The 25474-nt window shown below is 34.1% G+C and overlaps 2 protein-coding genes and 2 long non-coding RNA genes across 24 annotated transcripts; 1 reads left to right on the forward strand and 3 right to left on the reverse strand.

Annotated features, from left to right (window-relative positions):
* On the forward strand, positions 1-2861 carry LOC110880785 (F-box protein At4g22280). Its single transcript, XM_022129241.2, has 3 exons — positions 1-1019; positions 1862-2008; positions 2088-2861. Exons 1-3 carry the CDS (start codon positions 87-89, stop codon positions 2364-2366), a joined length of 1359 nt encoding a protein of 452 aa, XP_021984933.1. The 5' UTR covers positions 1-86; the 3' UTR covers positions 2367-2861.
* A 2938-nt stretch (positions 2862-5799) lies between these two features.
* Positions 5800-8277, reverse strand: LOC110880775 (zinc finger CCCH domain-containing protein 44). 3 transcript variants are annotated; one of them, XR_002559453.2, is made up of 6 exons: positions 8021-8277; positions 7755-7942; positions 7068-7562; positions 6887-6946; positions 6732-6778; positions 5800-6603 (listed from the first exon to the last, which is right to left on the reverse strand). XR_002559453.2 is itself a non-coding variant. In XM_035975382.1 (5 exons), the coding sequence occupies exons 1-3, from the start codon at positions 8103-8105 to the stop codon at positions 7221-7223; spliced, it is 615 nt and encodes a 204-aa protein (XP_035831275.1). In that variant the 5' UTR covers positions 8106-8271; the 3' UTR covers positions 5800-6603; positions 6732-6778; positions 6887-7220. The 3 variants fall into 3 exon arrangements, 1 of the variants encoding a protein (XP_035831275.1); XR_002559454.2 differs by having other exon boundaries at positions 7149-7562; positions 8021-8276; XM_035975382.1 differs by having other exon boundaries at positions 6887-7562; positions 8021-8271.
* A 779-nt stretch (positions 8278-9056) lies between these two features.
* On the reverse strand, positions 9057-13735 carry LOC110880743. 19 transcript variants are annotated; one of them, XR_002559448.2, is made up of 14 exons: positions 13577-13735; positions 13452-13511; positions 13324-13359; positions 12398-12788; positions 12247-12312; positions 12062-12136; positions 11777-11966; positions 11350-11670; positions 11169-11248; positions 10208-10436; positions 10015-10066; positions 9627-9930; positions 9489-9528; positions 9057-9382 (listed from the first exon to the last, which is right to left on the reverse strand). It is a non-coding gene; the product is annotated as an uncharacterized LOC110880743 (long non-coding RNA). The 19 variants fall into 19 exon arrangements; XR_004862978.1 differs by having other exon boundaries at positions 12398-13209; XR_004862980.1 differs by having other exon boundaries at positions 12398-13231.
* A 5997-nt stretch (positions 13736-19732) lies between these two features.
* LOC110940364 lies at positions 19733-22461 on the reverse strand. Its single transcript, XR_002593076.2, has 3 exons — positions 21064-22461; positions 20738-20983; positions 19733-20035 (listed from the first exon to the last, which is right to left on the reverse strand). It is a non-coding gene; the product is annotated as an uncharacterized LOC110940364 (long non-coding RNA).
* Positions 22462-25474: the final 3013 nt, after the last annotated feature.

Below are 25474 nucleotides of genomic sequence, written 5' to 3' on the forward strand. Positions count from 1 at the left end.
TACAGAAAACAAAAACTCCAATCAATCATCCGCAACCAAAACCCCCAATTCTGCAAATAATCTGCACCAAAACCCTCCAATCAATCATGAATCTACACTCAAAAGAAGTTGCGATCAAGAGGCCTAAACCTCCTAACCTCGACGAAACCGATTTCATAAGCAAATTACACGACTCACTGCTGCTTCAAATCCTCTCACTCCTCCCACAATCCGACGCAACTCGCACACGCATTTTATCAAACAGGTGGAAGAACCTCTGCTCCTTCCTCCCCAACCTTCATTTCGTCATGCCCTTTTGTTCAAACATCGAACAAGTCAACAAGTTTCACGACTCCGTCGATCAAACCCTAGCTCTTCGGGGCGGGATTCCGATTCGTATGTTTCATCTTTACTGTTCCAAGAACTGTAATTATAATCGTGTTCATGATTCCCTTTGTAATGTTGTTAATTGTAAAGTTCAAGAGCTTGATATTAGGTTTCCTAATGATAGATTTAGGTTTAGGTTTTGCTGGGATTTGTTTAGGACTTGTGGGTCTCTAGTTCGGTTAACTTTGCGAGGCGGGTTCGTGTTAAATGTGCCTGATGTTGATGTTTTGTTTCCGTGTTTGAAATCGATTAGTCTTGTGTCGATTGTTTATCTGCGTGACGTGTGTTTTAAGAATCTGATTTCCGGGTGTCCGGTTTTGGAAGAATTGTATGTGGAGAGACAACTTATAGGTGAGTTAGATGGCATGGAGAGTTGTATGGTTATTTCACCGTCTTTGAAGAAGTTAAGGTTGTCGTTTGCACTGAGTGGTAGTGGTAGAGGGAATTTTAGGGTTGTGATCGATGCGCCTAGATTGGAATACCTTAGTGTTTTGGATGTAATGCCGACAAGCTACTCGTTGTTAACGGAACCTTTGTCGCTTACTGAAGCTCACTTGAAGGTACAAACCGGTGGTGGAGATTTTCATGTTGCTCAGCTCGTGACGTGCCTCTCGAATGTCAAAGTATTGACGTTAAATGATTCGACTTTGACGGTATGTCGGTATGCTTATTCATTTATTTTGAAAGTTTGATTTGTTTAAGATTTTAAAATGTCACGGCTAAATAGTAAATACATCAACTTAGATCGCGCATTTAAGCTATGTTCATTTTTGTTATGTCATAACATGCTATTGTTATGTTTCAACAATACATGAAACACTAAAAGAAAACGTTCTAGGGGGTGACAAAGGGTTGGCAATCGTGTCGGGTTGATGGGTTGACAGGTTGCGGGTTGGTGGGTTGAAATGTGCAACCCGAACCCAACCCATATTATTATTTGTATCAAAGATTTCAACCCCAACACGCTCACACATAAATTCGGGTCAACCAGAAGACGACCCGCTTAACCCGTATTTTTAAATGAGTCATACATGTTTAATGGTCAGTATGAGTGTGACAAGCATATAAAATAGTGTGCCAAAACTAACATTATTATTATCAACCATGTAAAATGTAAACAGAAAAAACAAAAATATAAGTCCTTTTTTTTTCTAAACAGGTAAACGGGTCAAACCGAACCCGACCCGTTTTTAAATGGGTTGTGTTAGTCTACCCAAACCTGTCTTTCTTGTCGTGCTCGGGTTGTGTCAACAATTGCCGCCCCTAGGGTGATGCAATGGTAAGCGCTTTCCCTCTTGCAAAGGTCACACTGTCACAGATTCGAATCTAGCTTCCACTTGTTTTCTGCCTTCAATCTCCTTGAAAGCCGCTTGTCCAACGCAGTAACGCACGTTGCTTTTTAATGGGTCCCATTGGTTAACAGGGTGTTGGACGGAAAAAATATATAAACTTTGGATTCAGATGATGATGCTTATTGTTTGTTTGGTTTATGCAGGCTTTCATCAATGTCCATAATTTAGACATGCCAGTGTTCCCTAACCTGGTTGAATTTGCGATTGGGCTCGATGTTTTTTGCAGCTGGAGTATGTTGCCGACCTTTTTTAACAAAATGCCTAATGTTGAGCATATTACGTTTTTGAAGGTAAGTTTAACAAAATGCATAATCTGAGGCTGAATGTAAATATGTAATGTTTCTTTGTTCTTTTTGTGTTCATGTTTAGGGGTTTCTACCTTTCCCGCATGCACAGCATATCTATACCATGAGGTGGAACCCGCCAGTGGAGGTACCGACTTGTTTGCGCTTCAAGATGAAGAAAATTACCATTAAGAATCGGGAAACTGTAACACCAGAAGAGCTTAAGTTAATAAGTTATATGTTGAAACACGCAAATCATTTGGAGATTTTAACAATAAATGCTCATAAAATCGATCCAAAGACACGTGGTCAAGTATTGAAGTTCTATCGTGGCTCCAAATCCTGTCGGATTGAATTCGTCTGAAGTGACGGTAATGCTAAAAAAATGGTAAATGTTGCATAGCTGATGCTCTTATTTATAGCATATAAAGTAGGTGGGTCAGTAATGTGTAAACAAACTTGTAATATGGCCATGTTGGGGTTGGTTTAATGCATTTGACAATAATGGGTACATAGATGGCTTGCTTAACGCATCCGCGTCACCGCATGTACATGTAACTACATAGGTTTTAGTGGCATGTTTCTGTGATAGTTTTAACATTATCACCAAAAAGAAGAAGTGCATAACCGTTTCCTTAGTCGTATCCGCATTTCTCTGCCGCCTCAAGCCCTCTGCAACCTGTTCCGCGTAGAGATATGTTGGTAATCTTAGTGTTATCAACAGATTTTAGTGGTATTGGATTAAGTTGTCGACCAAGTTAATCTTATTGAACAATTGTTAGTACCAACATATGGTTTGATCTGATAGTGTATTACGATTGTGTTCGAGATTTGGTTGACGGGTCTGTTTCAGTTCGAATTCCCTGGGATTATTGTTTGTTTTTGTTGACTTCGAATTTGTTGTGTTCAATCAAAGAAGAAAGGTTTTCTTGGTTTAGATTACAAAGGGGCTGTTTGGTAGCCTCTGAATAGTCATTAAGAGGCTACCTTTTAATGGAACCATTAAGAATTTTATCAATGAGAAGGTAGAAGAATGTGACATGTGATTATTTACCATTCAGAGGTTACCTCTTAACCATTCAGACTTGAGGTTACCTCTATTCAGATGTTTTAAACCATTAAGAGGTAGCATCTGAATGGTCATTGAGAGGCTACCAAACAGCCCTAAAGTTCAAGCGGTTATTCAGTGGAGTCTTTGTCCGATTCAATGAAGAGCGTGGTTGTAAAACAAGGTTTCCAAGGCCAAGTACTCCCTGTGTAGTCGCTACAAGGTAGGCTGCCGAGGCGACTTTATTTGACTCCGCCTAATTACTCGGAATCGGTCAACCTCGGCCAAAATCGTATCCAGTATGTCAATTCGGACCGAGTTTGACTTAAAAAATAATAAAACATAATTTCTATGTCTGTTATATTAAAGAATGAATATCATTTTCACGTATTTTGTTATAGATATTAGTAAATTTATGTTATTTGACATATATTTAATTTCCAAAAACTAATTTATTTATAATTTAACATGTCCGAGTACTCATCGGGTACTCTCCGGCTAGGCCGAGTACTCTCAACTCCCCGATCGACCGACTAGGGGGCGCCTAGCGACTTTTGCAACCATAATGAAAAGGTGATCATAATAACAATCACGAAGGATCCAACTAAGAGTGATCTTCAATTGTTAGGATATAAGTATTTGTTTATTTTCTTTGTCAAGAATCTTGGTACAGGCACAGGCATGCTTGTATGGAGCACAGTCGTGCAGGTGGAAAGGTGTCGAGACAGGATCTCCAATTGTAGTACTTGTTAGTCTTGTTGGGTTACGTTTGCGTACAAATACTCTTAGCGTACATAACGTGCGTACGAAAGGCGTGAAAAAGTAAAAAAAAAAAAATAAAACGTTGTGACATTTTCGTAATTATATGTTTATTTAAATTATTCTACAAATGATTTTGTAGTGTAATTATCAAAATTACTCTACAAGCGTATCAAAATTACTCTACAAGTTTATCAAACAACATATAATTCAAAATTACCCAACAAGAACATTTGTAGAGTAATCATGATACTCTATAAAATTACCTTACAAGATCATTAATAGTTTTGAACCTCACATTGTTATAAAAACATCATTTTTATTGTCTAAAGTATCCGTATCAACTAATATAAAGTTTAATATACAACCCACCACTAAAAATACTACCAACATGAACATAACCATCTTTTAAACGAAACACCCATCTAATATACTAGTATCTAAACAACATGTATACTTTAGATACCAACCCATATTATACATACATATAACATATTAAAGTGTACAATAGCCCAAAACACAAGTAATTACATGATCTATACATATACTAGTTTGTGAGAAAGCAATATATATATATATATATATATGTGTACAAACCATATTTATCCTACAAACCGTAAGAACAGATCCTAGCACTTAAAAAAAGTTAAATTAGCACATACCAAAATAATACATACGTAAAAGTAGCACTTTTGAATTGAAAATTAATCAAGATAATTGATTTTAGCACATATTTGAATGATATCAACACTTTTCTTAATCAGCACATTGAAAACAGAAGGAAGATCCAAATAAAGAATTAATTAATTGTTTGCATATTTATAGGGAATTCAATATAATTGATATTATTTAGGATATTATTTTATCATTTCTCTATAATTGGTTGGATGACACGTGACACTTTTTAAATAGTTCTTACAGTTTGTATGCGAAATATGGTTTGTATTTGATCCTATATATATATATATATATATATATATATATACTAGCCGGAACCCGCGCGATGCGGCGGCAACAATTTAAAACGCGGTACTCGTTTTGTGTATGGTACCGCAGTTATAGCACGGTTCTTCTTTGCGACATTTGTAATCCGTTTAAAAATCAAACCGATTTTAAAAAACAGTTAACACCGATTTTTGGCCCAAACCGGTTTTAAAACCAAACCGAATTCACCAAACATATCTATACACTTCACTTAAAAAATCAGTTGTTCTTAATGTTTATCCTGCTATCACAGGCAAGAAGCGGCCATGGCCTGTAGTTGTTAAGTATGTGCAAGAAGACAATGAAGACGATAGAGAAAATGATGAGGATGGATGGAGGTATGGTGCTGGTGGAGTTAATAATGTTGATCACGGTGACGACAAGGAGATCGACCAAATACAAGATTAGTCCGGAAGAAAATGTGTTTGGTCCATGTATGTATTCAAACCTTTTTTCAATTAAAGAATTAAAGATTTGTGTTTTAGGATTTTTTTTTTTTTTTTTTTTTTTTTTTTTGACATGGCTCATCATACATGGTTAAAATGAATGTCATATGATACAATTAGCTAAGAAGGTAGGAGTGTAGGACATGAATGATCATCAGTTTGGAGATATCTTGTTTTCACAAATCACAATAATGATGACCAGTTTCAACAACTCATAACAAAGCCATTGTTATAGAAAAAAAATTAAAGTTCATAGAATTTCTTAAATATAAAGCATTATATATAACATTTAGTTAAATTTAGCACCACAGTTTATTAGACTTATTACACTTTCTTTAAATATGAGTGGCTTTTCATGTAGAAATCATCTTAAAGTATCATCTTGAAAAACAATATCATTATAAGATAGTTTCTTTCTTTTTTGTACCTGTTTAACCAATAAACCTTTCTTTTTTGTCTTCTATCAGCAAAGCTATTTCAACCAACATGTGAAGCAAAAAGCCTCAAGAACAAAATAGCAAAACAACTAAAATACGCAGAGAGTTGAACAACACAATGAGACCAGTCTTACCTGTTCTTAGACTATGAACAACATGTTTCCAAAACCTCTAGTCTCTTGCTCTTATATAATACCACCACTAAAAACAGACTCATAAACTGCACATACTACTTTGACTTTAGCAAACTCAAAACTTAAGTTTCAAAAGAACACCTGAAAACATGATCATTTTTTAGAAAAAGCAAGATTCAGCACAGCAGTCAGTGGCTTGGCCTGTTCTTTGCTTTCACTTATCTTATAAATCATAGATTTTGATGTAGCCTGGGTCTGACTCCAGTTCTTGAGCACCGATAACGACACAGGCCCCACCTTTTCACCCCTCAGCCACGTAACAAACCACTGAGAGCTTTCAATGTCTTCAACATCCACCTTGCTCATATCATCCATGCTTGACTTTTCTTTACTAAAGTCAAACAATTGACTTGGACTTTTGACAATAGATGGTTTTCTTGACTTTTCTAGCTGCTCCATGGAACCAAAAAAATTCTCCAGTTTCATCGCCATTTCGTATGTTCATGAACTATTTCAATAATTTTTAAGAATTTACTATAACAACCGGTTCAATCTGTCCGAACAGTGTAAGCAAATGATTCCGGATGGGTTTGCAATATTGTGACATCATACATAGAGGTTCTGCCGAGAAATTTTGTCAAAACCAGCTGAACTGAGCTGTGAACACCCCTAAATTTAGATTAGTACAGAGTAAGTTCCATCAATTACTAAAAAAAGGACATTCTTTTCTCCATCTTTTCTCGTTTGCTTGGTCGATACGATGTTTCAATATGCCAAGCTCTCGAGGAATCCACTAATTAACAGAAAATGATTATAGCAGTTAGCAATTGCATTAACCAACTAATATACTTAAAAAGGTAATAACATTAGTGAGAAACAATAAATTTGAGTAATAATAAATGAATGGTTACTCGTACATACATGTGTCACAATGTCCCTGTGTAGACTCCTAGCCTTTTCTTCAAGAACTGTCATACAAGTCAACATGGTCAGTTTCGTATATGTAGATATACATTTGTAAAATACAATTCTATTGCAATATATATTAGGGAATGCACAATGACATTTAGGCTTACCAACTCAAGCTTTTGAAGCATTCCGGATTTCACTTTCTTTTTTAAATCTTGACATTCTTCCTGAAATTTTACAACGTTCAAAAACGGTTGATGGTTTAACAAATAAAAAAAGCAGGAGAAAAAATCATATTCATCACAACCATCTTTTTTAGCATCACTTTAAGGTTTAATGGTGGTTCACCTCAGAGAAGTGATCATCCGTAACCATTCGTCACACTCGACTATCTTGTTCTTTTGGATTAGATTCATTTCCTAGCTGTACCTTTTAACGATGTTTTCTAGCTCACGTTGAGATAATGCAATAGATGTATCCTTTCCTATCTAGGTAAGAAATTCAATGACACGTGTTGATCCCCATCCCATGAACTCTTCCTTGTTTGACTTTAACTTCCTTTTTGACTATTGTTTTTACTTTTTGCCCTAACGGTTCAGGCTTTGCTCTTTTCAATTTCTTTTCGGAACTATGTGGTTTCTTTTCTTCGTTTTCTTCAGAATCCGAACATTGGTACTCATCACTTTCGTCATTTTGGTCTGAATCGTAATTTTTTCCAGATTTCAGTTTTGTTTTGGCGGATAATAGTTCTTCAAGAGTCAACTTTTCAGCGTCATTAATAATCTCCCAATATTCCTTATATAGAGTCTCGTACGTGTTCCGATTGTTAAAGTCTACAGTTTCCTGAAAACCACATTCCAACTTAAGAATCGTTCAAAAACAATTATCGTTTTTGTTAAATTATATTAATTCGTATCATTTAACACTTGCTAGTTTTGAATATAGTTTCTATCAATTTAGAACAGTTATCAAACAATCATATGCGATTGAACTTTAAAACATAAACAACGTAAAAATGGTAATTTACAAAAATACCCCATCAGAATCAACATCTTTCTTTTCTACCACAAGTAGTGTAAGCTTCAAGCTGTGATCACAGAATCCTTTCTTCCCTTTAACATGAATAAAATCGGCAGATTTCATACAACGTCCGCAAACACTCTTTGGACAGCAATAGCATTGGAAATCTGAAGCTCTTTTACAAGTATCACATTTATGCCAATCTGGAAACAAGAAATGCAATCAAATTATTTCACAACAACTTTCATAATGATAATAGCTCTTTTAGTAATCAAACTTACTACATATAAACCGGCTTTTAGATTTCCCAATGTCCGTCCGTCCGTCCGTACGTCCGTACGTTTGTCCGTCCATCCATCCATCCATCTGCCTCTAATTAACCAACTGCCTCTAATTAAGTCTGATTTCGAGATGAACTAAGTGAAGAGAATAGTGTCTGAGAGGCAAGTGATGATCTATAACAGTTATTCCAAAAGATGTATTTAAACCGATGTATTTACATCAAACTGAACATGCACAACATGATCAAACACTCAACATAATCAATTAAGTCGTTTACCCGCGCGATGCGGCGGGAAACATATCACTTAGGTCGGTGAGTTTAGGGCTATGTTCAGGGCGGTTCGGTTTTGAGCGATAACCAAAACCAAATTCGCGATGCAACGAAAAACACAACACTTGTTAGTAATTCTAAGCGTGTGCATGAAAAGGTTCAGTTCAGTTGGGTCATAAGATACTTCAAAACCGGTCATTGGGGATTTAAAGAGTTTTAAAAGGATGTAAACAAACCAAACTGCGTTGGCGACAATTTACGATTCGGTTGAATTAGGTTTATTCGCGTTGCGGCGGAAGATTAATGCCCGTGGTGGAAAACCCGCGCGATACGGCGGCGGCGACAATTTACAATTCCATTGATTTAGGTTTGTTTGCGTTGCAATGGTAACTAAGTGTTGTTTACAATAATGTTGACCCTTTTTTCCTTTTACATTATATCATAGTAGGACTTATGAGGAATGTGATGTGAACTTCATACAAAAGTGATTTTTTTTTTTTTTTTGTAAAGGCGTTAATATAACAACGATTTTCTTTGATGTCTCTCTTAATATGTATAACTGTATAAGCACAGTAATAGCATAACACTTTCATTTGCATGTTATCACCTTTGGTATATTGCGTTTTTGTCTTTATCACTTAAGAGCGTATGAATAAGTTATGAAATTAAAGACTTGTAAGATACTTTCACTTGTATTCACGCAATCAACACATCAAGATTCAGGCATATCCCATAGCTGGCAGTCTAGCACATAGAGACCATAATTAATGCAATAAAAATCACAAATTGACACGAACACGGTCCATTTACACTTCAAATTTTCTAAATCAACATTTTTATGACATAAAAAAAGTAAAAACCAATTACGTCACACGTGTTCACAGGTTGACTATTTTTCAGCAAACAGTTAACTAATGAGACTAAAACATATAATCATGTCCATATATGATTCGCTCAGGCTTGAACTCGCTACAACCCAAAGGTCGTGAACCCATTCTCAGCCAAAGCAAACACTCGGGATTATGCCTCCGACAACCTCCCAACCAATACCAGCAATCTCTGGGGTTCAGCCTAGCAAATCTCTTTGTACCTGAACTCACATCCAATTCCCAAAAAACACAATTATCAACACAGTTATTTTCGAGAATAGAATCCATCATATGTGGATTAGAAAGAAAGTAGAAAGACAAACTAACCTTGACTGCAGTTTGGTCTTCAACAGCACCATTGAATACCCTAGACGAACAAATTCGGTATTCAATATCTATTTAACAACCAAAAAGACGAACAAATAGAAGATTATTATACAAAAAAGTGATAATCAAAACACATACGTTCAAGCTCTTGTTTAAGAGTCGGTTATGATGCCTTTTGTATGTACAGACTCACTTCTACAACTGGAGTAGTCCATTTAAGTTGAAGGCTTGAAATTGATCATCATCCTCACATCGTCACAAAACAGTCCGACATTGAATACATATAAGAATCGTGCATACACATATCCGTGCAGCGCCCAAATGCACATTCTTGGCGGATCAAAAGGCCTATCAGGCCAGTTTTCAATGGCTTCCTGTGACGCATCGTCATGCCAAACCTCATCGGTTCTATGCATATGTGCACCTGGACAGGAACCCGTCCCTGGTTTAAGAAAGAGCCACGTCATTCATCAAACAACAGTAACCAAAAAAATCTCAATACACTTATCCAGAAGTATTTAATAACCTGATAGAGGTCGAGTAAACATGGATTTGATTCTTTCAAGTTTTGGTAGCACCTGCATCAGAAAAATGAGCACAAATTAGTTCAAACAGTTTCTCACATGTTAGTTTCTACCAAAATAAAATCTTTAATAGTATAAAACAAATTAAATAATCAATGTACATTAAATAATAAAGTGACAATTTCCATGGCATACATTTTCTTCATGTCCTTAAAGATTGTGTTTCTTCTGCTACATTAGTTGTCTTTCTCTTTCATGAGGACTCAAAAGCTGCAAGTCTGCATCTGCATTGGCAGGTCTGGCTCTCTTTCTCTCTCTATCTCGTTTTCTCCCCCTCCTAAAACTATTTAAATTTTGAATTGTGGCGCTCAAATATCCTCCCGCTCACCTGTGGTCAGACATGAAAAAGGGCCCCATATTCTTTCTAGAAACAAGATGCAAAAATCAACAACCATAAGAAGATAAAAAAGATCAATTGATTAGGGTGTGCAACTCTCACAAAAGCTAGTTTAGGATCCATAAACCCAAAGAAACAAACCTGAGATTATATTTAAAGATCTGAATACTTAAACAACTAAAACACATGAGGATCATACATAAGTTAATCTCTTTTATTATTATTATATTTTAAATAAAAGAGGCAACTTTGATCACTAATTAAATAATTAAAATAATTGAGTTTAATAGAGGTGGGGCCCACCTATTTTTAACCAATAAATCTTTTTTTTTAATTTTGTTTAATAGAGGGCTTTATACCACAACATGCAAGTTAAAAGGAGAGGCTTTAAAACCCCCCATATGACGACGTGACGCCTAGGTGGATCTGACGTGACGTGATAAAGCCTCTAGGGGCTTTATACCACACCCTCTAGTAACTCAAATATCAAATAGTTGACCTAGTCTAGTAAAAGAAACCTTTAAGTTCATGTTCATGCAAGTGAGGTGCTTCTGATTTGTTTGAGTTTTAATATTAAAGATTCGTTGGTCAACAGTAGCTGGCCTGATCTCTCACAGTTATTTAGGTTCATTAGTTGTTTTCTAGCTTCTGTTAGTTTTAAGAAAATGACATATTGGACCTAATCAAAGGAACAATTATAATCCTAATTAATGAAATAAAATAGTATAAGATTTATAACAAAGTAGACCAGAATACTACCTTGGTTGTACAAGTTTCTGGATTCCCCTCTTGTATCCTTCAGCTTTGAATAAATCAGGCGAGTTCAGTCATGAAACAAACTGATCAGCAGACCATGTTGCAAAAATAGAAATAGCAGTTATAACAAACTAAGGAGTTGGTAAGAATTATAAAGTTAATATGAAATTAAAAAATTTAAAACCTTTTAGCCATTGAGCTTCTTACAACACCATGGGGTGGGTTAGGTGGGTTAGGCTTTCTTCCATTTCCTTTTGTACTTCTTCATGCCTTGCTACACCTCTAATCGAAACGGTTCTGTTTTGGTGCACTGTTTAGGCTGCGCTTTTGGTGGAAGAACATGTTTTAGTGTGACAGGAGAGTGCATTCCAACGCCACATGTTTTAGGGAACATTTTCTATTTCAGTTGTGAGAGTACATTGTTTCATGCATTTGCTTCCTTATATGAAGTTGTTGAGATTGATCATATCACACCTTGCGGCCACTCGTTTCCACACCATTGTCTCTGAAAAGTGATTAAAAAGTCGCATTACATTACAAATATGATAACATGTAAGAATAAAAAGTCGCATTACATTACAAATAAGAAAAAATATACACACAACCCTCACCTCTGAACAAAAAATGAATTAAATCAAACCAAAAAAGCACTCCTCATGAAGAGCTGTGCTTCACAAGCTCCAAGGCCTATGCAGTCCATGAAGTTCCAAAGCTATAATATTTGAAATAAAATTGCTCAAAAGCGCCATCCGCCCCATCACCTGAAGATGATTGTCCACGGCCACCATGAGCAAGCTCAACCTGCACCAAAGAGCATATCAAAGGTTTTTTAGATTTTATAGAAAGACATTTAATCACAAGTTTTTAACAATAAATTTATCGATGTTTTGTGGTACCCTGAGGCGGCAACCATCAAAGTTATAGCCATCACGGCCCCTAATGGCATCTTCAGCATCTCGTGCATTTGCAAACTACAATTTAAACAACATCGGACAGTCAGAAGTCAAAATAATTGTTGAAACTTATTACTCCAGACAAATGAAAGAAATTAAAAGAATGAAATCCAAATTTAGTGTATTACCTCCACAAAACAATAACAGGGAGCACGAGGTGGAATTTTCAATTCTATGTCCAATATGCGTCCATACTGAATGAAGCAAAAACCAGCATTAAAAATAAACACAATCTTGAGCTTTAATGAAAAGAGGAAGAAAAGAGACATTGGAACAAACCTTATAGAAAAGATCTTCAACTTCCCTCTCTCTTATATCCAAAGGCAGGTTTCCAACGTAAATCATACGCGAGAAGCGGCTACTCATTTTCAGTTCCAAAGAAACAGCTCAGTAGATTAGCCCAAAACTGCAAGAAAATAACATAACCAAAAAATAAATCACAACTCACCGAGAGATACAAGCAATGCTTCCTAGTTTATAACTACTTGTATACAATTTTTACTTCCATGCGGTACGAACGATTAACAAAAAATGAATTAACTCAAACCAAAAAAGATCTTCAACTTCCCTCTCTCTTATATCCAAAGGCAGGTTTCCAACGTAAATCATACGCGAGAAGCGGCTACTCATTTTCAGTTCCAAAGAAACAGCTCAGTAGATTAGCCCAAAACTGCAAGAAAATAACATAACCAAAAAATAAATCACAACTCACCGAGAGATACAAGCAATGCTTCCTAGTTTATAACTACTTGTATACAATTTTTACTTCCATGCGGTACGAACGATTAACAAAAAATGAATTAAATCAAACCAAAAAAGCACTCCTCATGAAGAGCTGTGCTTCACAAGCTCCAAGGCCTATGCAGTCCATGAAGTTACAAAGCTATAATATTTGAAATAAAATTCCCCAAATCCTTTAAAATTGCTCAAAAGCGCCAATGTGCTGCACAGCTATACATTTTGGAAACAAATTTTGGGGTCCAAGGTCCAATTATATTTATATAACCCCAACTCCAAACCGTTTTCTCCTAATTCTCATTTACACCCTTATGTAAGATTCCATAGCTGTACGGATCTGAAAGTAACCAGATCTGCAAGAAAATAGTTACAGATCTGGATCTATTTCACAAATCAAGTAGAAACAAACCCTAAAATTTAACAGATCTGCAAGAAAATAGTTACAGGTCTGGTTAATAAGATGGTACCTGAGATGTGAAAACGCCGGTGAAATCCATCTATCTCTAAGGTTATCGCCGGAGAAATAAACCCTAAAATTTAACAGATCCAAGACAAATTTCAAACCAAAAATGCCGAGAGGTAAAAAAGATGTTACCTGAGATTTGAAAACGCCGGTGAAATCCATCGCTCAAGGGTCATAGCCGGAGAAAAAACCCTAAAATTTACAGATCTAAGTCAAACAACAAACCAAAAATGCCGATAAGGTTTAACAGATGGTACCTGAGATGTGGATTCGCAGGTGAAATCCGTCGATCCAGTGAATTCGGCAGTGAAATCCATCGATCAAGGGTTATCGCCTGGTGAGAGAGAGAGAGAAGAAATGGGGCGGATGTGAAAGACAGAAACCCTAATGAGCTGATAACGTGGTTTTGTTCTCCGCATTGTTTTGTGAGTGAGGGTAGAATAGGAAAACCAAATTATGTTGTGCTTTAGAGGATTGTACATCATGCTTTAATGGTGTTTTAATGGAATTTTTATGGACTTTAAGAAGTCCTTTGGATATGTTTTATAAAGTAGTATAGATATATTATATATATATATAGGGTTGGGTTCATTTCAGAACTCTAAATAATTGCAGAACTTTCATATATATATATATATATATATATATATATATAGAAACGGGATCGGGAGAAAACGCTCAAAAGTGTGAGAACTCTTCCTGGCCCAACACGTGTCATGCCGCTTAGAAAAGGGCGGAGGGGCTTGTCCTTTCATCTTCTGCTTTTCCAGTTCCGCTTTTCCCAATGTTGTTTTAATTTTTGGTTTTTAAGATTTTTGGCGTTAACCAAATTCAATAATTAATGGCGTTTTAATGGTTTCATTGTATCAATATTTTGGCGTTTATGGCGTTTATTCACATCGTATGCCATTGGAACCCAGGGGGCAGGAAATCTATTTGAATGGCGTTTTCCAAGGCGTTTTAAACAAGATGGCCTATTAATCTATTATTTTTATAAACATTTTGGCGTTTGTGGTATCTTGGCGTTTTACTATTGTTAAATTATATTTCAACAACAGGAAATAAAATACAAGGGAAGGAAATAAATTAAAAATCCTAATCGGATCTCTTTTCCGCTTCACTGTCATCAGTCTCTCTCTTCTTTAATAGAACAAGAACTGTCACCAAATATATGGCGTTTTATGTAAACTTAACAAACCCATAGGTTTGGTCTTTTTTGCCTGCTCGTATGTTGAACTGGCTTTTTTGTGGATGTTTGGGGACATAGATCTATGGCGTGTGAGTGGATTTTTCGCTTTTTCTTTATCTGGATCTTCATCTTTATAGTGAACCCACTCTTCAGTGTCATTGACCTCTTCTCCTCATCCAAACCTTCTTCAAGAACAAAAAATACAAAATGTCATATGACTAGCATCAGTATCTTTTTCCTGAATTTTTGTCCATCTCATGCAGCAAAATCTTTCTGAGTTACTCCCCTCTGATAACAATTCATTCAGTTTATTTGTTGGCGTTTTACAATGGGTGGTATTTAATAGTATTGGCGTTTATTTTTTTTGTTTGATCAAATGGAAGTTGCTGAGATGTATCATTTTATAGGATGTCTTTTTGGCGCCTAAATTAGGCGGTGCATTATTATAATAAAGTATTTGTCTTTTCGGTTACTGTTTTGTAATTAATGTTTTTGATAAGTTTTATCTCTGAAGTTTGTAACACGTCCCATCTTTCAAGTTTGGCGTTTTAGATTCTTTAGTATTTACTGATTTTGTGTTTACTGTTTCTAGTTACATTTTCAAGTTTGCTTTTTATTTTTTTATTTTTATTTTTTTGGGTTTTTTATAATAATTTTTCAAAGTAATTTTATTATAGTTTGGGAGTTTTTTGGTGGCGTTTAACTGGATAATATCGTTTAAACAAACATTTTGGCTGTTTTGGCGTTTTTATTATATAACAATTAACTGAAAAGGAAAAATAAAAAAAATACATAAACAATTGATCTTCTAAATCTTCTATGTCTCCAGTCTCTTTTTTCTCTTTTTGAATCATGTTAACTGGCTGGTTCGACTTTCGTATGATTCATTTTGTTTTTTTGTTTTTCAAGTAGTTTTTTGTGTTGCTGTTTGGAAGCACACAGTCTGACATCAGCATCTTTTTCTTGAAAATTTGTTCATCTCATGCAGCAAAATGTTATTGAGTTTATATCATTCAGCCAACAATCTTGAATTTTTACAATCAACGATGTTTGATTTTTTTAACTTTTTTGGCGTTTTACCGATAAAAAGAACGCCACGAAATAAGATCACCTTAATCCTCAAATTTTGATCATGCTAAAATCAATAATGTTTTGTTGTATGAGATGGACAACATTGTTAATCCTCGGTTACGGAAGATAACTGACAATGTTGTCCACCACATACAGCTAAACTTTATTGACCACAAACCTCAATAATGTTTTTGTATGTTTTGGCGTTATAAATTTGATGGAAGTTTAGGATAAGTCAATGAGATTTTACTCAATCAAATGGACAATATCCCCACTTAAGGATTTTGTCCATTTCATTGAGCGAAATCTTACTAACAGCCAAACTGAATTTCAAAAAAAAAAACGTTTTTGGGGTTGAAGATATTTGATGTTTGGGTTTTTTGGCGTTTCTATGGCGAATGGGTTATATGAAATATGGCGTTTGGGTTTTTGTGTGTGTTTTTAATTGAAGGTCTGATATGTTGTATATATAGGATTTTTTTGGCGGTTTTTTAGGCGGGATTTTACTATAATTAAGTTTGGCGTTTTATATTTAATGGCGTTTTACTTAGAATGGTATGTGATTTTTGTTTTTGGCGTTTTATTTCATGATTTGGCGTTTTGTGTGGAGTAGTAAAAAAACCCTTTTACCCTTAATGAAGCGCGTCCACGTAATAAAATTGATGTTATTTACGAAAATGCCACCGCGCCAATCTAGTCCATAGATTGTTTTGATCGGACGATCGTTAAGCGTTCTCACCGTTCTCACACTTTCTATCGTTTTCTCTAAATCCCAACCCTATATATATATATATATATATATATATATATATATATATATATATAGGGTTAGGATCGTGTGAGAAACACTAGGTTAATTGAGAAACTTGAGAAGCATTTTGGACCACACATTTTCATTAAGCTTTTCGTAATATACACATATGTATAGTTTAAAATTGACTATATAGTTGATTCTAAACTATACATACGTGTATATTACGAAAAGCATAGAGAAATGTGTGGTCCAGAATGCTTCTCAAGTTTCTCAAATAGGGTGAGGTTATTTTAAAAAAAAAAAGGTGTTTTTTGTGAGAAGGGTATAAAAGAATCTAAACCATTAGATCTTTAATCTAATGGTTGAGATCTTGATGACAATCCTGTAAATAGTGTAACAATTAAAATAATTAATTTTCTAGATTAAGGGTATAAAGGTAAAATTAACATTTTTAAATTTGGAAAGTCACATGCAATCCACATGAAGTTCCCCCCTTCTTTTTTAAACGTCAATAACTTTTTATACGTATCTCTTTTTTTTTAAATTACACCATAATAACACATGCAAGTCCCCCCCCCCTTCTTTTTTAAACGTCAATAACTTTTTATACGTAACTCTTTTTTTTAAATTACACCATAATAACGAGTGTTTTTTATCTTTAGTATGAGTACCATATTGTTATACTTATGTAGAGAAAAAAATTATGTTTCGATTGGATGTTTTAGTTTATGGTGTTTTTTTCTATGTTCATACAATGGTGTTTTCATTGTATTGTGATTCAAGCCGTTGTGTTTTACAGTAAAACACCATATGGAAATATACAACTAATGCAGAAAAACACCATTCAAAACTAACGATGTGCAAAAAAAGTCACTACAACATAATATCTACAACATAACACCATACGCAACTAATTAAATTGTAGAAAAGAAACAACTAGTATCAAAAACACCCTTCAACTTCAATAGTATACATCAAAATACCATGTACATATAAAAACACCATGGAAGGATTACACATGGTGTCATTAAATAAACTCGTATACTAAATGAAAATCACCAATGCAAAAAACACCATACACTGTAACATCAAAGACAAAAACCATATTCATCAGAAAACTAATCAAATTGAAATTCAATTTTCGAATTCCTAAAATAACTACCCAAATTCGGTTACATTTATTTAATCCTAAAATAACTACCTAAATTCGGTTACATTAATTTAATCCTTAATTAGAATTAGTAGTACAATTACCATTATATCCTTGATCTAATAAAATGGATATGAAAAGATCTAATGGCTGATATTCTTTCTTACCCTTCTCACACTTTTGTTCTTTTTTACAGGATCCTCTACCTATATATATATATGAATAGGATCGGGAGAAAACGCTTCAAAGTGTGAGAACGATGAGAACGATTCTCAGCCACATCTTAGTGGTTTGTGGCTGAGATTGATGCGGTGGCATTTTTGTAAATATTAGGGGCCTTGTAACTACCAGGAGGGGTAAAATAGGAAGATTCAAACAAAGGTGCACATGCTAATCACATGTCATTTCCCCCGATTATATTTAAACGCCAATAACTTTTTTATATGCGATTAGTTTTTCAAAAAAATCACACCATAAAATTCAGCGTTTTTTATCTTTCCAATGAGTATACTATTGATATATTTTTCAAAAAAAATGACGTGAGTTTTTTATGGCATTTTAAACTTTGTTTTTCTACGACGTTTTTCAACTGAGTTTTTATGGCGTTTTTCTGACGTGAGTGTTTTTATGACGTTTTTCAACAGTTTTTTTATTTTTATGACGTTTTCTGAACTTAGTGTTTTTATGGCGTTTTCAACTGAGTTTTTCATGGTGTTTTTCTGAACTGGCTGTTTTATGGCGTTTTCAACTCGGTATTTTCATAGCGTTTTTCTGAACTGGGTGTTTTTATGGCGTTTTAAACTGGGTATTTTCATGGCGTTTTCTGATCTAGGTGTTTTTATGGCTTTTTTATTTGAACACCCATGTTATTTTTTTTTTAATTTCAAAAGTATAGCAATAGTATACTCGTTAGAAAGATAAATAAAACACTCGATTTTATGGTGCTTTTTTTTTTAAATAATCACGTATAGAAAAGTTACGAGAGTTTAAAAAAGATGGTGGAATATGCATGTAAGTGGCATGTGCATGGACTTTGACATGTGAGTGGCATGTGCATGAGATTTTTGACAATATTACCCTTAGAAGTTAGCACCAATGCCACATGTCAACACCAAAATCGTTCTCACCGTTCTCACACTTTTAGGCGTTTCCCCTACATTCTGACCCTATATATATACACACACATATATATATACACATATGTAAATATATAAGCATACGCGTTTGAAATCTGAAATCTTTAAAATGCGGTGTCACACATATAAGTATTGATATGTAATGATCTAAAGATATTATATGTCTTTTAATAAAATCATATAAATAAATAAAATAGAATAAAGTTTAGAATTTTCCATTTCGTACTATCACTAACATGACTAATCGCATACCGACGGTTTCAATGAATCACCGGGTACACGACCTGAGATATATGGACTCTGCTAGACATGAGACGACCTAATTACTAAAATTAAGTCTAACGCACGTTGTTGATGCAAAATATGATTAGTTAAATGTACAGATAATGTTTCGGTTTTATTTACCGGTTGTCACAAATCGGTAATGGATTGAGTAGAGGATTTGGTTAATTGTTTTAAATAGTGCTGACTTTGTTTGATGTGGCCACTGGAAGGATTGGCATAAGTATTTGAAAGCATGTTCCAGGCTTCAAGAGAGGTGGATGTGTTGGTGATTACTGCAACGAGTAGGGGGAAAGACGGCCAACAATAACACCAAATAGGAGTCTATCTTGACAAAACCAAGAAGCATAATCGACATGGGGTGAAAGACTGCCAATAATAGCACCAAATATTTATAAGATGATATCCTACTATAGGAACAGACTACAACAAATTTGACTGGATAAACTGTACAACAATTCACATATGAATTTGAATATTTCATTATGATTGGCAGGAGTTATTTGGAATAGTCTTAATATATGCATACTAATAAAATATAAGCATATGAAGAACCACAACATAAGTATTAATATTAATTAAGCACAATATAAGGGAAGCAATAATCTTTTGGTGAATCATTATGCACGCCTGTTTGGTTTGGATATGTAGAGATTTGAGATGATAAATCTTTCAATAGAACATAAAAGAGCATAGAATAATCTCTTCGGTCAATTTTGTTATATCTATTCTTCTTAAGTCAAACAGTTTTTTAAAGGCTCACATACGAAATAAGTAAAATAACAAACAAAGCAAACTGAATTAAAACCCACAATTTCAAATTAAGCATAACTTTGAAAAAGGAAAAAAAAAACATTGCAAGTGTCATAACAAACAATTGAAGTAGTAATACATAAGTAACCCAACTACATTTTGCATATATACATGGGTGAAGTGGGTAGAATCATAACTAGACCTTTGCTTATAGAGTTTTATATCTTTATCTTGATGTGGATCGTATCCTTGATAATAGGACAGTGGCTTGTTTGTAATCTTTTGTTGGGCATACTTTGTAACATGTGAACTCATATGTATGAAGTACTTGAAACCCACTAGTGTAGTTTTCATGCAGGCCGTAGCCACTTTCTTCCTCACCTGTAAACAAATATGTATCAAAATTAACGGCCACTTACTATTGTTGGTTCAATCCTAAGTTTGGTTAAAGGTGATAGGCGACAAAAATTGAAGGGTCGCTTAAGACAATTCTAGGTGAATCAAATTAGAGATAATTGTTAGTTTGAATTTAATTGTTGTTTTTAGTTAGTTTGAGTTTGGTGTAGGATAGCTTGTTTTCCAAGTTATTAGTTTAGTATAAGTAGATTGGTAGGGTTTATGTAAAATGTGTGGTTTTGATTAATGAGAAAAAGCTTTGTGTCTCTAATCTTTCTTGTTCTCATTTTTCTGTTCTTGTGTACGAAATTTGGGAGGTGATCGATCCAATTGAATCCAACAACAACGGTATTAATATGAAAAACAAAATACCACACATGTTTAAGTAGAAAAATTAGTCCCTAACCTTTTCATATTGTTGTTGGAGACTTTTATTATTTATGTTATGCATCCAAGTGTTGAAAAGTTAAACTAGATATTTATGGAACAAAAGCGTAGATATTTAACTCAATTATATTAAAGTTACGCAGTTTATTTCTTCAGTCGGTTACGTCTGGTCAACGTGTGCTTGTGTTTGTGGTTTTCAGCGTAGCGGGTCAAGTGAAATTTATTTTATAGTGTAAGACTGATAACAAATAACCCTTAGAAGTTTAAGATTAAATAATTTTATAGATGAAAAAGAAATACCTATCTCGTATCCAAGCCAAACTATAGTAACCACCTATGGGGACATAAACACGATGTCATTAGGTGTTTTAGCAGAAGGCTCGGTATGATTAGCCGAAGTCATCACATAAATATTCATGCTTTCATATAAAAGTCCATAAATGGACTTAAGATTATGGTTTACCATCAATTTGTATCTATGACGTTTATGAATTCCTTGGAAAATATCTGGGAATTCTTCAAACATCTAAGTTTCATTATCGAAATCTGAAACAAAAAATTATAGTATCTTAGTAAATATAATGGAATTCTTAGTTGTACTCTTACTAAAGTTTTTCAACACTTACAAAGTTTCCCATGAAGTCCGTGACCAACAAAGTAAAGGAAGATTGTATCTTGTGGATTGCTATTCAAAATCTTGCCACTTCCTCCTTTTACTCGAGTTCTATCAACATAAAGAACTCCCCTCATATTAGCAATCATCCAGTATGTCGGTGTAGTCCTTAAGAAACTTGAGTTAATTGATAAAATATGACTACTTTACTTCGAAAATATATCTAAAAGAAAGCAACATACTCTGGGGACTCCCTATAAGCGTTGTTAGGATATCCCTCATGTTTAATAACCCTAAGGCTTAGAATTCATGGGATTTCTTGCTATGTTATCTTTCATGAAGACTATGATTTTTCCATCCTCTATCATGCAAGCTTTCAATAGTTGATAAGCAAAACATACAATATCAACTAATCATGACATAAAATTGTGATGCAATCATTAGATTTCTTCAACATATCGCTAAATGAATTTGAAAGATTTTACTTCGTTTTCCTCCATGGATTTCCATGTTGTGATTGGAGAGGGTATGGTAGTTCAGGGCGAGCTTCCCGTTCGTATAAGACACCGGAGTAGGGGGTTATCGGACCTATATTGATGGTTTATGGCACGATGAAGGAAAACTTTAAAATCCAGTGCATGAGGTGTTAAATAGCAAATCGGTTATGGGATTAGAAGTGTAATACCCGCAATCACCAAAACGAATGGGGAAAATTAATGGGAACTGAACATGCTCAAAGGTTGCCAAATAAAGGTTTAGGACAATCAACATGGTTGGAAAGCGGATCGAGGGTTGTACCTCTTGGTTAAGGCAGTTGGCGAAGATTTGAGTAAGGCCAATAATCAATCAGAACGAATGAAGATTCCTAATGAGGTAATGAGGTGGTGCAACTGGGCATTCCCGAAGGTAAACATTTTCGTGTAGAGAGTGGTGGCTAGGAAAATTCAAACAACAGGCGAATTGATGAAACGTGCGGTCAATGTTGGGAGCCCAAACTGCTAGCATTGCAGTTATATGGTGGAGTCTGCCTAGCTACTAAAGCTGTATGGAGATCATTAACGTGTGGATTGAAGTCCCAGCTATCGTGCATTGCTTAACGGTCAATGAATTTGCAATAGGAGTGGGTGATCTACAACTTCAAAAGAAAAGGAAAAAAGGCAAGTTTATGCGTGGTTATGATGGTTTTGTGGTTATGTGGGTACATTGTTTAAAGGAGTGAATGTAAGTGTTGATTAGAGTTGGTGCATATTGATGTAATTAGTAATGTGTCTCATCTAGTTACTTGCTAGATGGGGTTGGTTATTGATATTTAATGAGATGGCTTCCTTTAAAAAAAGTAGAATGATGAAGATGTAAAGGGTATACTTGGGTGAAGGGGAATTGCACATTTGGGGAAGATGTAGAGGGTATACTTGGGTGAAGGGGAATTACACATTTGGTTCCATATATATATATAGAGAGAGAGAGGGGGGGGAGAAAATAAACATGGAGGATAGAGAAAAATCTAGAATTTTGGTGTCAAATGATATCTACATTGTACACAAACTATTTTGATGAAAGAAGTTTGTTATACACATGTAATAAATGATTCTGTCTCTTACATTAGGGATGGGTATTTCGGTATCGGTATCGAATTGTAACATACCAATCAATTTCGGTACTAATTCAGCATCCATTTTTTGGCGTTTTCGAGATCGGTGCTTTCGGTTCGATACAATACTATACTGGTATTTTATTGATTTTTACCTTTAAATATCATACCGATATCGTACTGTACCATACCAAGTATTTTCGATATTGGTAGCAAGTCATCCTTATCTCACATACATTTATCTTACACGCAAAATCAGTTTGGTTCATACATACTATACAATGAGAAAGAACTAATTAAAGATGTATATTATCCAGTATTTATATTCATCCAAATTAAATTGTAGATCACTAACAAGTTTTTATCTTCTAATTAATAAAATCATGAAAATAAAAACATGAAACCATTTAAATTTCTTGTAAAGTCAAATTTTATTTCTATACTCTAATTAATAAAATCATGAAAATAAAAACATGAAACCATTTAAATTTCTTGTAAAGTCCATTTTTATTTCTATATATATATATTTTATTTCATGAAAAGAAAACAAGTACGTGAAATTGTTCACTTTGTTATTTGATAATCAAAGTCTTATCATGAAAATAATCAAAGTCTTATCATCCAAAACACAACACAAAACCCACAAATATGGTATTTTAGTAATCTTCATTTTGTTATTTGTGGGCTTTGAGTGTGTTTTATGGTTGACATAATAGTGTTTTATGACTTTTTACTCTTTGTAGGAAAAATAGACTTTGTAGCCAACTCTCACCCTCTATGTATATATACAATTAAGTGTTTGGTTAGTGGTTTGAGTTTTCAAACGTCAAAAATGTTGCACGCACAAATTTAGGGATAGTCTATACCCTGTGTCCACTTCTTCGTGTTAAACAAACACCCATAGTGATTCCAGTTTAAAAATCAAACACGTATGTAGTTACGATGTACTTTTTACATTGTTCACATGTCAATATTTCATAAGTTTATGGTGTGATCATGAACCGATCCATACATCATCTTACCCATTATTTGTCGTTTCTAATCATTATCTCTTGCGTTTGACCACCTCTTTTTCATGGATTGATACGTTTGATGTTATGGCTTTTGTATATCGTTATATACATACCTAGGCTAGGTTCATCTTTATAAAAGCTAGAAAAGAAACAATATAAAGATGGTCAATGAGGGGGAAAAACTACTTGCAATTGGTGACAATGGTATGAAGATATAAAGACTTCAATAATGTTGGTTTGCATAATAATAATTGAAAGTAAAAGGTTGAAAGGGAAATCGGAAATCCTTTATGTTTAATGCATCGTGACTCTCTAATTGGATATATGGCGACCCTTGTTCTTTGCCCTTTTACAAAGGATAACCAATCCTATTACATCAAATAAACAATATCTTTTTTAATTATCTAATTATTTAAAGATTAAATAACTTTCAGTAAAAATAAGTTTTATACTATAATTGTTTATCATATTTTAATTGCATATTCATTATAACACTTGAATTTTTAATTAATACATTTTTAAAATGAAAAACATAAATTGATTTTCATATTTTAATATCAATTATTAAATACTCCATTACTACTTTTAATACGTACATACAAATTGAAACATGGTAAGGATTGAGAGGAATATGTGCATTTGCTTTAGAGGAAATAAACATGTGATTTTTTTCCTTAGATATTTTTGTTGAATTCTAATTGTTTGTTAGTAACACAAAACGAATTCATGAAATTTTATTTCATAGGTGTAATAAGTTTATAAATTTATAAATATATACAATTTAGTACCTTTTCTTAAAGAAAACCCAAATTCAAATTCAAGTTTGGGGGCCCAAATCAAGTCTATTAGCTAGTATGTCGTCGAGAATTCTGGCTCGCCCTTTGGCCACGAAGACCAACGCAATATGGCATCCGTTGCATTTCTGTATGCCGCATGTTAGATGACCCTATGTAAAGTTGTGAACCCACATCAGGGTGGTTTCACGCAAAGTTATATAATTGTTGTCTGATAACCAACCTTAATAATTAAAGTAAGAAAAATAATACTTGGATAAGATTATAACAATCGTTGTTAACAATCTTGAGTGATTAATAATTTGTGTCCGTTTAAATAGATGAATAAGTAAAAGTAAGATGTGAACGGTTCAAAGAGACATAGTGGTGATAAGCTGCCTCTTCTTAATCATATTGATGTACAGTTTAAATCCTATAATATGCGTTTAAATCCTAGAACATGCATGTAAATGTGATTATTAGAAGTAGATTAGGATCATCCGTTAAAAAAAATTAAATAAATAAATAAATAAAAGTAAGATGTAAAAAAATTAAAAAATAAATAAATAGAGTAAACTGCAATTTTGGTCCCTGAGGTTTGTTCACTTTTGCCACTTTAGTCCAAAACTCAAACTTTTTGCATCTGGGTCCCTGTGGTTTCAGTTTTATTGTCATTTTTGTCTAAAAATGATATCAGATCATATTTGTCTTATAAAATCCTACAATTTTGTCATTTTCCTTAGGGGCAAATCAGGTCATATTTGTCTTATAAAATAAGTAATTTATTTATAAAAAAGAAATGATCATTTTGCCCCTGCGGAAAAGGACAAAATAACAGGATTTTATAAGACAAATATGACATGATTTTATTTTTGGACAAAAATAGCAATAAAACTGAAACCACAGGGACCCAGATACAAAAAGTTTGAATTTTGGACTAAAGTGACCAAATCACAGGGACCAAAATGGCAGTTTACTCATAAATAAATAAAGTAAGATGTAATTTGATTATTGAGTTAAATGCCATTTTAGTCCCTGTGGTTTGGG

The sequence above is a fragment of the Helianthus annuus genome, chromosome 1 (assembly GCF_002127325.2).
Source record: "Helianthus annuus cultivar XRQ/B chromosome 1, HanXRQr2.0-SUNRISE, whole genome shotgun sequence".
Classification (NCBI taxonomy): Eukaryota; Viridiplantae; Streptophyta; class Magnoliopsida; order Asterales; family Asteraceae; genus Helianthus; species Helianthus annuus.